At 44.3% G+C, this 15,000-nt stretch overlaps 1 protein-coding gene across 10 annotated transcripts in view; it reads left to right on the plus strand.

Moving 5' to 3' along the window:
• LOC135090189 (protein quiver-like) overlaps positions 1-15,000 on the plus strand; it is a 68,492-nt gene that overhangs the window by 254 nt on the left and 53,238 nt on the right. For all 10 annotated transcript variants that reach the window (XM_063986624.1, XM_063986623.1, XM_063986627.1 and 7 more), the window contains exon 1: positions 1-29. This exon is cut by the window's left edge. In XM_063986624.1, coding sequence (XP_063842694.1) covers positions 1-29 — 29 coding nt within the window. The remainder of the gene's footprint in view (positions 30-15,000) is intronic.

Genomic DNA, 15,000 nt, shown 5'->3' on the forward strand with positions numbered 1-15,000 from the left:
TTCTCTGCCGGGCTTTACCGTGGCTCTAGGTGAGTGTGGGCGTGGGTGGGTGTCTGGTGGGCGTGGCTGTCTGGTGGGCGTGGGTAAGGTGTCTTGTGGGCGTGGCTGGGTGTCTGGTGGGCGTTAGTGGAGTGATGGGCATAGGATGGGTGTGGGTGGGCGTGGGTGGAAGTGATGGGCGGTGATATATGATGTTTATTTATTTATTATTATTATTATTATTATTATTATTATTATTATTATTATTATTATTATTATTATTATTTTATATAAGGGGTGAGTGGTGAAATTTTTCTATATTAAAGGTGTATGATGTATATTCTGTATTGTATGTAGGTAATAACTAGTGTTGGGTTTATACACACACACACACACACACACACACACAGCAAGAGACGCCAAGTTTATCTCGAGAAAAAAATTCAGTTTTTTTTCCTTTACTTTTCTCATTTTCTCTCTTTGTAGATTAATTTTGACGAGAGAGAGAGAGAGAGAGAGAGAGAGAGAGAGAGAGAGAGAGAGAGAGAGATGGCCACAAGCAATAAAACTAAGAAGTGTATTCATTCAATCAGTGAGAGTTGGAAAAGAAAGAACACAAAAAAAACACAAAAGAAGAGCAAATAGCAGCAGCAGCAGCAGCCCCGTCGGCCCTTACGAGGTTGTTTATAAGCTGTAGAGAGGAGATGCGAGAGTGAGTGAGAGGGATTAGCATCATGTGAGAGGGACTAGTGAGAGTGAGAGAGAGATTAATTAAAGTGTGTGTTGTAATGGGGCGTGTTGTGTTGTGCTGGTAACAGTTGTCCTCGTAAAGCTGAGAGAGAGAGAGAGAGAGAGAGAGAGAGAGAGAGAGAGAGAGAGAGAGAGAGAGAGAGAGAGAGAGAGAGACCACCACCACCACCACCATCACCACCATAAACAATAACAAATAACAAACAACGTGACAATTTTAAAACGAAAAAAGTAAAAAAAATGAGGAAAAGCGAATTTTCAAACTTTTCCTTCCTCCAGACTTTCATAACTCACTTTTCTACTCCTCCTCCTCCTCCTCCTCCTCCTCCTCCTCCTCCTCTTCTCTGGTTCACTGTTTCGGTTCAAATCTCGTGAGTCTGGTTTGAAGCTTCATTCTCTCGGGACTTGAACCATTAGATAACTGGAGGAGGAGGAGGAGGAGGAGGAAATGGTGATGACAGGAAGAGTAATAGAGGAGGAGAGGACAAGGTGGAGGTGATGATGGACGGAAGGAGAAGAAGGAAGAAGGAAGAAAGGGAGGTAATATTGCTGAATAATGCTGTAGAATATGAAGGCGAGGAACAAAGGAGTACATGGGAGGGAGGGAGACTAGGGAGGAGGAGGAGGAGGAAGAAGAAGAAGAAGAAGAAGAAGAGGTGGTGGTGGTGGTGGTGGGAGGCAGGGCCGTTTTTTTTTTGGGGGGGAGGGGGGAGGGGGAGGGGTTAGGGGAGGAAGGGAGAAGTGAGTGAATGGGTTAAAAAATCTCTCTCTCTCTCTCTCTCTCTCTCTCTCTCTCTCTCTCTCTCTCTCTCTCTCTCTCTCTCTCTCTCTCTCTCTCTCTCTCTGTTCGCATTGTACCAAAAGTTTTTTACATTTTTCTCTCCTTCCCTTTTATTTTTCTTGTATACGTGTTTTTTTTTTTTTTTTTTTTTTACTGCTTTTTTACATCCTCCTCTATTATTCACTCTTGGTATTCAGGTGTTTGTGCATCTCCCTGTCTGTCTGTGTCTCTGTCTCACAAGTACTGACAAGGGCGTGTTTCTCTCAGTATTGGTGAAGCAAAGCAAAAAAAAAAAAAAAACTAAGCATCTATTCTTCAACTCTTGCTTCTCCCATCATGACCATTCCTGGGAGCCACAGAGATGATTAGCCGAACTCTCGTGGCTGGTTTTCTTAATTAAGGTGTAGAATAATTGTTAAACTATCATTAGAATCACGAAAACACCCTCGAAATCCCCAGTCTCTTCTGTTAAATCTTGCTAAACTGTCACTGGGATCATAAAAACACCCTTGAAAACCCCAATTGCCTTATATTAGAACCTGCTAAACTACCACAAGAACCACAGAAGCATCCTTGAAAACCCCCAATAACTTCCACTACAACCTGCTAAACGACCAGTAGAACCACACCCTTGAAAACCCCAACAACCTCCACTATAACCAATTAAACTACCACAAGAACCACAAAAACACCCTTGAGAACCCCAGTGGCACCCCAACCCCCTATTTAAAGCCAAACCCATTGAATTACTTGACCAAACTCCTTCATTACTTCCCTTCCTTGGTACTCTTAACTCGCTACCGGACACATTCCTTCCCTCGCCTTCCTTCGGTTTATTCAGATCGTGTCCCCGCGCACTAACTCATCCTGGAGTGCCTCGTTCATGGGCCAGAGGAACGCAGTTGTTGGGGGGTTGGAGGAGGGACAAGAGGAAGAGGAGGAGGAGGAGGAGGAATGAGAAACGAGGAAGCTGTGAGGAATGAGAGGTGGAGGTGCTGGGGGACTAGAGGGGGACTATGGGGGCTGCTGGAGGAATGTGGGGAAGTAGGAGGGGGAGGGGGTTGGAGGTCTGAGGAGAGAGAGAGAGAGAAGGAACGGAAGGAGGAGAAGGAGGAGGTCACAAGTGTAGGACTAGTAAAGGATATTTTTGCAAGAAGGGTGATGGAGGAAGGAAAGATGAAGAAAGAAAGAGGGAAGAGAAGGTGCACAGTGGAAGAAGAGGGAAAGAAGGAAGGATGCTGAAAAGAGGACAGATGAAGGGAGGAAGAGGAGGAAGTGGGGAAAAGAGAGGAAAGGAGGATGAGATGACTGGAGAGGAAAGAAGAGAAGGATGCTGAGAAAGAGAAGGAGAGGAGGAAGATGTTATAAAGAGGAAAAAACTGAAACAGGAAGGGAAGAGAACAAGGAAGCTAAGAGGAAAGAAGGAAAAGAGGAGAGGAAAGAAGAAGAGAAGAAAGAGGAGGAGGAGGATGCCTATGAAAGCGAACAGTGAAGGAGGAGGAGGAGGAGGAGAAGGAGGAGGAAGAGGAGGAGGAGGATGATACTGCAGAGGGAGAGAAGGCAATGGAAGAATGATATTGAAGAAGAGGAGGAGGAGGAGGAGGAGGAGGAGGAGGAGGAGGAGGAGGAGGAGGAGGAGGAGGAGGAGGAAGAAGAAAGAGGAGAAGAGGAAGATAATACTACTACTGTTTTTCCATGGTATCAGTTCTTTGTCTTCTCCTCCTCCTCCTCCTCCTCCTCCTCCTCCTCCTCCTCCTCCTCCTCCTCCTCCTCCTCCTCCTCCTCCTCCTCCTCCTCCTCCTCCTCCTCCTCCTCGTTAAGCCCCCATTCCCTCGTTACTCAACAATCGAAGGCGCATTTTAAAGGTCGTTTCCGTGTCCTGTTTGCTTCACTGTTTCCGCCTCTTGTCCTGTTGTGCGTTCCTTTGTGTTCCTTTGTGTTCCTTTGTGTTCCTTTGTGTTCTCGGCGTTTTGTTTGGCCGGGCTTTGTGAGGGATGAAGAAGCAGAGGGAATGAGGATGCAGGAAGAGGAGGAGGAGGAAGAGAAGGAAGTTATGAATGGTGAAGAATGATGAACAAGCAGAAGTGAAGAGAAAGAAGAAAGAGTTGGAGGAAAATTAGGAACAGAAATCGTGTTTGTTCCATTTTGTTACATTGTGGACAGACGAGGAACACAAAGGAACACAAACAATCACTACGGGACTGTTTGTGATAAGCTGCCACACTGCCTAATATAAAGTAAGAGTGTGGGATAGTGAAGACGAAGGCTCCTCCCCACCACCCACCTGCTGCTCTCTCTGTGAAGAAGAAGAGGAGGAGGTGGAGTAAATAGGGAGGATCACAAAGATGGTAAATACACAAGATTAAAAAGAATAAAAAGAAAGAAAGAGAATGAAGGAATAAGTGAAAGAAAGGAACATAATAAACAGTGAATGAAAGTGATAACAAAGAAAATTACCTCTCTCTCTCTCTCTCTCTCTCTCTCTCTCTCTCTCTCTCTCTCTCTCTCTCTCTCTCTCTCTCTCTCTCTCTCTCTCTCTCTCTCTCTCTCTCTCTCTCTCTCTCTCTCTCTCTCTCTCAGTATAACGAAGACTGAAGTTTTTAGTTCGTCAGTTTGCCATTAATTTGCTGGAATACGAGAAATATACAAGATGGCGAGGTGTCTTGTATTGAGTTGGGTTTTAATTCTTGTATTGTTTGAGGGAGAAAGTTCAGATTTTGACCTTTGTTCGTGTATGTTATTGTTATTGCTTATTGATTCATTTATTCCCTGTATTTTCTCTACTTTTCGTTTATCTTTATCTTATTTATTTATTTATTTATTTATTTATTTATTTTACTATTTATTTATTTATTTATTTTGTTTAGAGGGGAGGAAGGGAACAGAGAAGGGTGTCGAACGAGTGGTGAAGAGGATTCCGAGGCAAGGCGTGGATCTGTATGCCTATTATTCGTATAGTAATGGTCGATACTACGTGAATAATGCACACACACACACACACACACACACACACACACACACACACACACACACACACACACACACACACACACACACACACACACACACACACACACACAAGATTTTTCCTTTCTCTTTCTTTTTTTACTTCCTTTCACTTCTCATCCCTCCTCCTCCTCCTCCTCCTCCTCCTCCTCCTCCTCCAGCACTTAATTTTGTTCTCATTCATTTAATTTACAAACAATTTTATTTTATTCTGTGTTTATTTACTTATTTATTTATTTATTTATTTCGGGAAAATTTTAAGATTTGAAAGTTTAGCTCTCTCTCTCTCTCTCTCTCTCTCTCTCTCTCTCTCTCTCTCTCTCTCTCTCTCTCTCTCTCTCTCTCTCTCTCTCTCTCTCTCCCTCCCTTTTCTTAATAATTTTCAGTTTTCACTTCGACATTCTCTCCTTTCTCTTTTCTCATTTTTTCTTCTACTTTCTTTTATCTTTTTTTTCCTGCCACCTACTCCTCTCCTATTTCTTTACTTACTACTGCTACTACTACTACTACTACTACTACTACTACTACTACTACTACTACTACTACTACTACTGCTGCTGCTGCTGCTACTACTACTTCGCCACCACCACCAACAACAGCTATAACAGCAACAACAACAACAACAACAACAACTACTACTACTACTACTACTACTACTACTACTACTACTACTACTACTACTACTACTACTACTACTACTACTACTAGTACTACTACTAGTAGTACTACTACTGCTACTTCTTCGCCACCACCAACAACAACAGCTATAACAACAATAACAACATCTGCTACTACTACTACTACTACTACTACTAACAACAACAGCTTTAACAACAATAACAACAACAACAGCAATTAAACAACAATAACAATAACAGCTACTACTACTACTACTACTGCTACTGCTACTACTACTACCACCACCACCACCACCACCACCACCACCACTGCAATGATAACACTAACAACAATAAAAACAACAACAGCGGTAATAGAAACACTTAAGTTTACCCAACACACACACACACACACACACACACACACACACACACACACACACACACACACACACACACACACACACACACACACACACACACACACACACACCTGACGCCATGATCGATGCGCGCTTGTTTACCGTGACGTCACACCACCACCGCCACCACCACCACCACCACCAGCGTAGCCTCGGCGCGCTCAGGTACCTCCTCTCTCAACCTACTTAATATTTTATAGGCCTCCGATTTGTTTAGAGTTGATCAAAGGATTTCAGGAGGAGGAGGAGGAGGAGGAGGAGGAGGAGGAGGAGGAGGAAGGAGGAGGAGGAGGAGGAGGAGGAGGAGGAGGAGGAGGTACATTGAAAAGGAAGCAAACAAGAAATGTAAGAAGATGTGAATGAAGGCTGAAAGAGAAGAAAGAGGAACTGAAGAGGAAGAAGAGGAGATGTTGGAAGAGGAAAATGGAAAAGAATTATGAAAGGTCGAGAAACAGAGGAAGACAAAGATGCAAAAGGAAGAGAGAGGAAGATGAGAATCGTGAATGATGAAGAAACAAGTGGATAAGATAAAAAAAAGAGGAAGAGGAGGAGGAAGAGGAAGGAAGGAAAAGAAGGAAAAATAAAAGATGAATAAATTAAAAAAAATGACTTGAAGAGAAGAAGATGAAATAGTAGAGAAAAAAAGAGATTGATGTTGATGCTATAGAAGAAAGAGGAGGAGAAGAAGAGAAAGGAGAAGAAGAGGAAGAAAAGAAGAAGGAGGAGGAGAAAGAGGAAGAGCATATTATAGCATCGCATAAAGTAGGAAACAGGACATAGTGAGGAAAGAAAGATGAAGGAGGGAGGAAGGAAGGAAGGAGGGAAGGCTGATCCGTGAAGGTCCTTTCAAAACAAAATGATCCTCAATTTCCTTCCTTCAGTAAATAGTTGGACCTTTCTGCTTGGACTTTTTCTGCTTCATGCTCGAGTTTATTTTTCCTGCTTCCTCCTCCTCCTCCTCCTCCTCCTCCTCCTCCTCCTCCTCCTCCTCCTCCTCCTCCTCCTTCTTCATTTCCTCTCTTCGATCTTGATTTTTCTTCCAGTTTTTTGCGTATTAACCATATTTATTTTTGGTTTCTCTATCCTCCTCCTCCTCCTCCTCCTCCTCCTCCTCCTCCTCCTCCTCCTCCTCCTCCTCCTCCTCCTCCTCCTCCTCCTCCTCCTCCTCCTCCTCTTCTGTTTCCTCTAACAACAGCAAGGACAACAATTACAACCATTGTGTATTACTACTACTACTACTACTACTACTACTACTACTACTACTACTACTACTACTACTACTACTACTACTACTACTACTACTACTACTACTACTACCTCCTGCCTCACCTGTCATCTCCATCAACACACCTTTAATTTCCCTGGCATACGTCTTTACTTCTTTTTAGCGCGCGCGTGTGTGTGTGTGTGTGTGTTTGAAAAGCTCGTCCATTGAAGAAAGAAAGGCGGATCTCTCTCTCTCTCTCTCTCTCTCTCTCTCTCTCTCTCTCTCTCTCTCTCTCTCTCTCTCTCTCTCTCTCTCTCTCTCTCTATACTTGCTCTCTTTCATGCTCTTTCCCTTCCTCTTTTTCCTCCACTTCTCAAATTTCCTCTTTATTCCTCTTTACCGTTCCTTTTACCTCTCCTTCTCTCCTCTTTTCCTCTCCCCTCACATCCGACTGTCCCTTAATTCTTGCTTTTATTACCGTCCTTTCTACACCTTTTGAGAGAGAGAGAGAGAGAGAGAGAGAGAGAGAGAGAGAGAGAGAGAGAGAGAGAGAGAGAGAGAGAGAGAGAACCACGGAATCATAGGACTGTGAACTAACCCCTTGCACACACACACACACACACACACACACACACACACACACACACACACACACACACACACACACACACACACACACACACACACACACACACACGAGGAAGGAAGTCAGTCAAGATATATATATAAACGAAAAAAGAAAAATATCACTGCCTTAGATTGCCAAAAGTCTGTCAGTAGGCTCCCCTCCACTCCCACACACGTCATTGCTTCCCACGGCCTTGCTTGCTTCCCGCCCCTCACCCCCTCCCCGCTCCTCTCGCCCCTTGCGCCGCGTGTCGTAAGGGCGGGACTCATGTTGTTGTTTGTTGTGGAGTGCCTTTCTTATCGTTTTCTTTATCTTAGTTTTCTTCTTTCTTTATTATCTTTGTTGTTTGTTGAGGTTAAATATTGTTTGTTTGTTGGTTTGTTTGTTTGTCAGTCACGTGTCGTTATGATCTGTTTGTTTGTTTGTTTGTTTGTGTTTGTTTCTTTTCTGTTTATCTGTGGGTATATGTGTGTTATTTTTGTCTTTCTGTTTGTCTACCTGTCTGTCTGTCTGTCTGTCTGTCTGTCTATATGTCTTCCTCGCTATATGTGTGTTTGTATATCTGTCTGTCTTTCTGTCTGATATCTATGTTTGTGTGTGTTCATCTGTCTGTCTACCTGTCTTTATGTCTGTTTGTCTTTCTGTCTGTATGTATGTTTGTATGTATGTCTTTCTTTCTGTCTGTTTATGTGTCTTTCTATTGATATATTATGCCTGTCTGTCTGTCTGTCTGTCTGTCTGTCTGTCTGTCTGTCTGTCTCCTTCCTATAACTTCAACACTTTTAATTAAGAGCGAATTATTAAGGTCGTATTGAACTTTATTGGCCCGAACGCGGCAACACACGCCATTATTTAATAGGAGGTGGCGTTTATGTGTCCTGGTATTTAAGGAGGAAGAGGGAGAAGAGGAGAAGAAGAGGAGGAGGAGGAAGAGGAAGAAAGAGGAGAAGGAAGGAAAGAAGGAAGATAATTTACGTGCCCCCAAAATGTCCTTGAGTCTTGGATATTTACCTTTTTTTTTCTTGTTTTTCTTTTCTATGATCATATTTTCCCCCATTTTCTACGTGTATAATATTCCCATCACCACCACCACCACCACCACCACCACCACCACCACCACCCACATTTTCCTTCTCTTCTATTGCGTATCATCCTTTTCAAACTGCTAATCTTGACTCTTTTCCTCTTTCTATTTCCCTTCTCTGCATAGGTCAATCTCATAAGTCTAAGGTAATACTAAGCTTTATCCCCTTACACTCCCCAGGCTCTCCAGTGAACGTGGCGGTGTTTTCTGGGGAGCTTTCATGATTGCACTGATTAACAAGGAGTCTTTATTACTACCAGGGGAAAAATGCCAGCGAGAACCCGAAGAGAGAGACAACAAGATCAGGATAACTAACATGACAGCAGTGGTGGAGGATGCAGTACTTAGGTGCCAGGCTGGAGAGCAGGATTTAACTCTTTCAGTACTGGCATCTTCAGTGGATCTTTACTCGCTGTTTGTTTGTTTGTTTGTTTTGTTTTTTGTTTTGTTTGTTTGTTTTTTTGTTTGGCCAGATCCCTTCTTGCGTAAAAATAATGATAATGAGTCTTTGAAAATCGTACTAGGAATATGAATACTATGAATAGTTACCTTTCTACCACGCAGTTCTTTAGGTCGCTCTGGTCAGGTGTCACAGCAGGTCAGCCTTCCCCATTGCTGTCAGTCTTCTGCGCCTTCCTCAGTCTCACCCATTACAAGCATGTCTTCTTTCACTGCACCCATAAATCTCTCAGGTCCTCCTCTCTTTCTCCTGCCGGGTAGATCCACCTCCAGCATCATCACCCCGTCATCTGTCCTCCTGACGTGGCCACACCTCTCCAGTCACCTCTTTGGCTTTATCCCCAAACATACACTGCTCCTCTCATGTATTTCCTCCTGACTTGGTCCATTCGTCAGTTGGTGGCCCGTATTCAGAAACGCTCTGCTCTTTCACCACGCCCGTTTACAAAGGCCACAGAGATGATCAGCCTGGTTCTCAAGAGTGTTTCTCCTGTTAGTAATGTATAAATCTTGTTAATTTATCACCAGAACCATAAAAAACTCCTTTCAAAAACCCGTGCGTAACTTCAACTTGAGCCTTTTGAATGTAGTGGCTGAGGCACGGCGCATTAGTGCTTCAGAACACGGTCCATTGCGCTACACACTGTTATTTTTTATCTCAATGGAGCAAATGAGGCTGAAGGAAGGGAGGCTGGCGTCTTGGAGGGGCGGGAATCATGTAGTGGCGGTGCTGCAGCGAGGGCGGGGACGAGGAGCAGCTGCACGAGGGAGGGGACGAGGGGCAGCACCAGCACGAGGCAGAGGACAAGGAGGAGGAGTCAACAACATCAACAAGATCAACATTGGCAAGACTGACAGGTACCCCAAGCAAGCCATCATAATCGCAGTAGTAGTGGCTCTGGTGGTCTTGATCCTCGCGGCCGTGGGTTTAGGTGTCAGTAGGTGCAAAGGTCACCCGCCGGATAAAGCATTCCCGAGTGAGCGGTTCCCGAGGCGCAGACCAAGGGGGTGCTACGGTGGTTCCTCGATGGTGAAGCTCGGAGTGGCCTTGTGCGTCTGCCTCTACTGCTGTCTCCCTATCGTGGGCGGCGGGTTCCTGCTGGCGGTGGTCGGTGGTGGGGGAGGAGGCGGCGGTAGCAGTAGTGAAAGTGATAGCTCCTATAGCTCCTCTGATGAAGATAGCAGTAGTGATGATTATGGTGGTGGTGATGGTGAAGGTGATGGTGAAGGTGAAGGTGAAGGTGAAGGTGGTGATGGTGAAGAAGAAGGTGAAGGTGATGGTGAAGAAGGTGATGGTGAAGAAGGTGATGGTGAAGAAGGTGAAGATGAAGAAGGTGAAGATGGTGAGGGTGGTGAAGATGAAGGAAGTGAAGAAGGTGAAGGTGATGATGATGGTGGAGATGATGATGTAGGTGGTGGTGATGAAGGAAGTGATGACGATGTAGTTGGTGGTGAAGGCGGCGGTGGTGAGGGAGCTGTCTGAGGAGCTGAAGGAAGGTGACGGCTGTGGTGGTGATGACTGGAGAGGCGGATGACAATGACACCGATGATGATGATGATGGCGATAATGGCGACGATGATGGTGGTGACTGACAAAATAACCTTCCCTCATCACTCCCTTCCCTTCAGACAACACTAACTGAACTGTAAGACTCGGAAAAAAGAAGGGAAGAAGAGGAAGGAAAGAAGAGGAGGGGAAGAAGAGGAAGGGAGGAAGAGGAAGGGAGGAAGAGGTATAGAGCTCCTTAATTCCAATCCTCCTCCTTCTTCCTTCTCCTCCTTCTTCTTCTTCCTCTCTTCCTCCTCCTGCTCACCCCTCAGCCTTCCCAACCCCACGCGCGTGTCAGAGATAACGAGGACCCTCAAACAAGCAATTCACGCACTGTAAACTCCATGGTCATTGCTAGAAGGCGTCGCAGCAAAGGGATCATAAAGCGCCTATCGAAAACAAGTCTGTGATGCATCATGTAACTTAACTTTGCCGAACTTAAACTGACGTGACTTACCGTGTCTTGATTGTCTTATTCTCGTACGATCTGAGTTAATGTTTATTTGTTATGGCTTCTTGGTATGTAATGAAAGGTGGTGGAAGTTAATTTAATTCTCAGCTAATCATTATACGACGAGAAATACTGGGCTCAAGTTTGATAGGTAAAAGAAAATAGATAGGAAGATATTGGTTCTCAAATAGAGTGGTAAATAAATGGGATGGACTCTCTAATCAGGTTATTAGTGCAGAGTCAGTAGGGAGCTTTACAAGATTAGACAAATTTATGAATTGGGATTATTAAAGGTAAAAGGCAGGCTTGTTTCACGCAGGGACCGCCACGTGTAGGCATGGCGGCTTCTTGCAGCTTCAGCGTTTTCTTATGTCTTCCTCATTTCTGTGACATCGAGAGGTGAATGACAAGGAGTGGTCGGACAGTTCGGCAGCCCTCAGTGTCCGTAGCTTTACTTATCCTCAGTCGAATTCTTTAGCGTGACTTCAATAGTGTCATGATAGTGGCAGTTAAAGGTATATTGGCAATCGGTAATTATAAGAAGAAAATATTCATGTAGCTATCTATGTAAATATTGTGGTCTCTTTTATCTCATTATTTTTTGTGTACTTACTGGCGTGTGGCGAACGTCCAGGTGAAATGTCCCAGTAGGAATGTGTGCTGCGGGGTGTGGCGGCCAAAACAGCTTGTGTCCGCAGAGTTGGATGTGTCACTCAGAACGCAGGAGATTTTGATTAAGAGACAAGGCAAACAGTTCTCTTGCACGATAAAGCAAAGAGCTGAGTGGTAGTGAGGCAGATTCACCCCAGATGCGGCGCCACCAGCTTCCCTCGAGTCTCTGTACACATCTCAGCACAAACAGCCTCCGCGGGTTGTCACTCCCTCTCAGCCACACACGTCCAACTATTCGCCTGACATTATTATTTAAGGTTTCAGCTAGCTTGTTTTTCAAAGCATACTGCACCTGAGAGAGAGAGAGAGAGAGAGAGAGAGAGAGAGAGAGAGAGAGAGAGAGAGAGAGAGAGAGACGTGAAGTAAAGGGGAACAGGACATACACAAACATGGCTCCATCTCACCTGTATTCTCCATCATTAGTGGGTGTCACCTGTCCACCACCACCACCACCACCACCAGCCTTACATAATAGTACCGTACTCTGTCTGTTTTTTTGGGGGAGAGTGACGCTGGCCAAGGACATCAGAACTAGAAAAGAAGCCCACTGAAGCGCCACTCCCCTTAATCAGACAGTACGAGAGCAAGGCCGAAATTACTTGTGAATTATCTTACCTAACCTAATTGAACCTAACTTTACCTTATCTAACCCAACATAACCTTACCTTACCTTACCGTATCTTACCTAATCTGATCTGCATAACTTCAACCTAACGTAGCCTTATCTGACCTAGCATAACTTTATTTAATCTAACCTAACCTAACGTAACCTTGCCTCACCTTGTCTAACCTAACCTAACGTAACCTAGCCTCACCTTACCTGACCTAACTTCATTAGTCTAGCATAACATAACCTAACTTTACTTATTAACCTTACTAACCAAACTTATCGTCACTACTACTACTACTACTACTACTACTACTACTACTACTACTACTACTACTACTACTACTACTACTACTACTACTGCTGCTGCTGCTGCTGCTGCTGCTGCTACTGCTGCTGCTGCTGCTGCTGCTGCGTTCTTCTACAAAAATACCTGGTCGTGTGTCTCAGTTTTAGAGAGAGAGAGAGAGAGAGAGAGAGAGAGAGAGAGAGAGAGAGAGAGAGAGAGAGAGAGAGGAAAAATGGTGGAGTATGTCAGGAAAAGTCTACACTTCTATCTTATCAATTTTGGGCTGCATCTCTCTCTCTCTCTCTCTCTCTCTCTCTCTCTCTCTCTCTCTCTCTCTCTCTCTCTCTCTCTCTCTCTCTCTCTCTCTCTCTCTCTCTCTCTCTGACCTTCCTTTACAAAACCTCACAATCTCTCTCCTTTCTCCTTCCTTCTTTCCCTTCCTCCTTTCCTTTTTTCCTTCTCTCCTCCTTCCCTTCTTTCCTTCTTCTTCTTTTCCTTCTTATGTGTCTGTGTCGTCACTGAAAATTTTAGCTGCTTCACGAACGCAAGTCTTCCTCCTCCTCCTCCTCCTCTGTCCATTAATTCTATCTTTATTATCGGTACTTTTGTTTTCTTATCTTTTTATTCACTTTTCTTTTTCTCTGTTCTCTCTCTCTCTCTCTCTCTCTCTCTCTCTCTCTCTCTCTCTCTCTCTCTCTCTCTCTCTCTCTCTCTCTCTCTCTCTCTCTCTCTCTCTCTCTCTCTCTCTCTCTCTCTCTCTCCTTCTCCTTGCTTTTTTTTTTCTCTCTTCCCTCCTTTATGTATCATCTTCATCTATTCCTTTTACTCTTTCCTCCTTTTTTGCTCCTCTGTCCCCATCTCTTCCCTTCTTTCCCTCCTCTTTCTTCCTACCTCTGATCCCAGGGGAGGAGAGGGAGAGGGGAGGGAGTGTGAGGGGGAGAAGGGAGAGGAGGCAGAGGGGAAGATGAATCGAAGGGAGAGTAAAAATAATGTGTTGATATCTTTGCCAAGCCCCTCGGCCTCTCCTTACTGTGTGTGTGTGTGTGTGTGTGTGTGTGTGTGTGTGTGTGTGTGTGTGTGTGTGTGTGTGTGTGTGAAGCACCCTTATAATACAGGTGTGCTTCAGGTAACTTCATTAACCTCCACTTGGCCAGGTTATCTCCTTCATATCTCCTCCTTTTCCTCCTCCTCCTCCTTCTTCTCTCGCTCTCGTTACTACACCTCCTCCTCCTCCTCCTCCTCCTCCTCCTCCTCCTCCTCCTCCTCCTCCTCCTCCTCCTCCTCCTCCTCCTCCTCCTCCTTCTCCTTCTCCTTCTCCTTCTCCTCCTCCTCCTCCTCACACCTCCTCCTCCTCCTCCTCCTCCTCCTCCTCCTCCTCCTCTCTTCTCCCTTTTGATGGTAGTGTGGGTTGACCTCTTTCTCAAGTTTCCTCTTACCTGTCTGTTTTTTCCCCTTTCTTACCTTTTCCTGTTTTTTTTATTTTATTTTCCCCTTTTTTCCTGTGCCTTTTTCTCTTCTCTCCCATTTCCTTTTTCTCCGTTATCTTTTTCTTCTTCCCATTTTCCTTTCTCCCTTTATGTTTTTCTTCTCCCGTTTTCCTTCTTTCTTTTCCTCTTCCTTCTCCCTTTTCCCTTTCTACTCCTTTTTCTTTTTCCCTTTTCCCTGTTTTTTTCTCCCATTTTTCCCCTTTTTTTCTCTTTCTGATCCCATTTTTATTTTCCCTCTCTTTCTTACATTTTCCATCTCTTCCCTCTTTTCTTCTATTTTTCTTCCCTATTTTCTTCTCTTCCAGTTTCCTTCTCCTTTTCCTCTTTCTTCTCTCATTTTCTTTCTCCCTTTTTCCCTTTCTTCTCACCTTTGTTATTTTCGTATTTCCTTCATTTTGGTTTCCTATCTTTTTTTCCTCTTCTTGTTCTTTTCCTTCTTTTACCTTTGCTCTCCCCTTTACTTCTTCCTTTTCCTGTCTTATATCACTTTGTTTGACTTTTCCTTCCCTCTCTTTTCCTATTTCTTTCCTCCTTTCTCCCTTTTCCTTTTTCCTTTATTTTTTTCTTGCTATTTATTTATTCTTTCCTTTGTCTTGTTCCTCTGTTTCTCTGTCATCTTTCTTTTCCTTCTCTGTCTCTCTATCTCTTCTTTTTCACTCCTATTTTCCTGTCTTTTTCCCTTCACTTCGCTGTTTCTTTCCCTCTGATACTTTCTTTTCTTCTTTTCCCTTTCTCTTCCTCTTTCTTTATTTCGTTTTACTTCACACCTCATGACCTTGAGATTAAAGGTAGTAAGACTCTCTCTCTCTCTCTCTCTCTCTCTCTCTCTCTCTCTCTCTCTCTCTCTCTCTCTCTCTCTCTCTCTCTCTCTCTCTCTCTCTCTCTCTCTCTCTCTCTCTCTCTCTCTCTCTCTCTCTCTCTCTCTCGTTTCAGGGAACACACGCGGTGCCAAAAGGCTGTGTGTGTGAGTGTGTGTGTGTGTGTGTGTGTGTGTGTGTGTGTGTGAGGAAAG

Source organism: Scylla paramamosain, chromosome 34, assembly GCF_035594125.1.
Source record: "Scylla paramamosain isolate STU-SP2022 chromosome 34, ASM3559412v1, whole genome shotgun sequence".
In the NCBI taxonomy this organism is placed as follows: domain Eukaryota; kingdom Metazoa; phylum Arthropoda; class Malacostraca; order Decapoda; family Portunidae; genus Scylla; species Scylla paramamosain.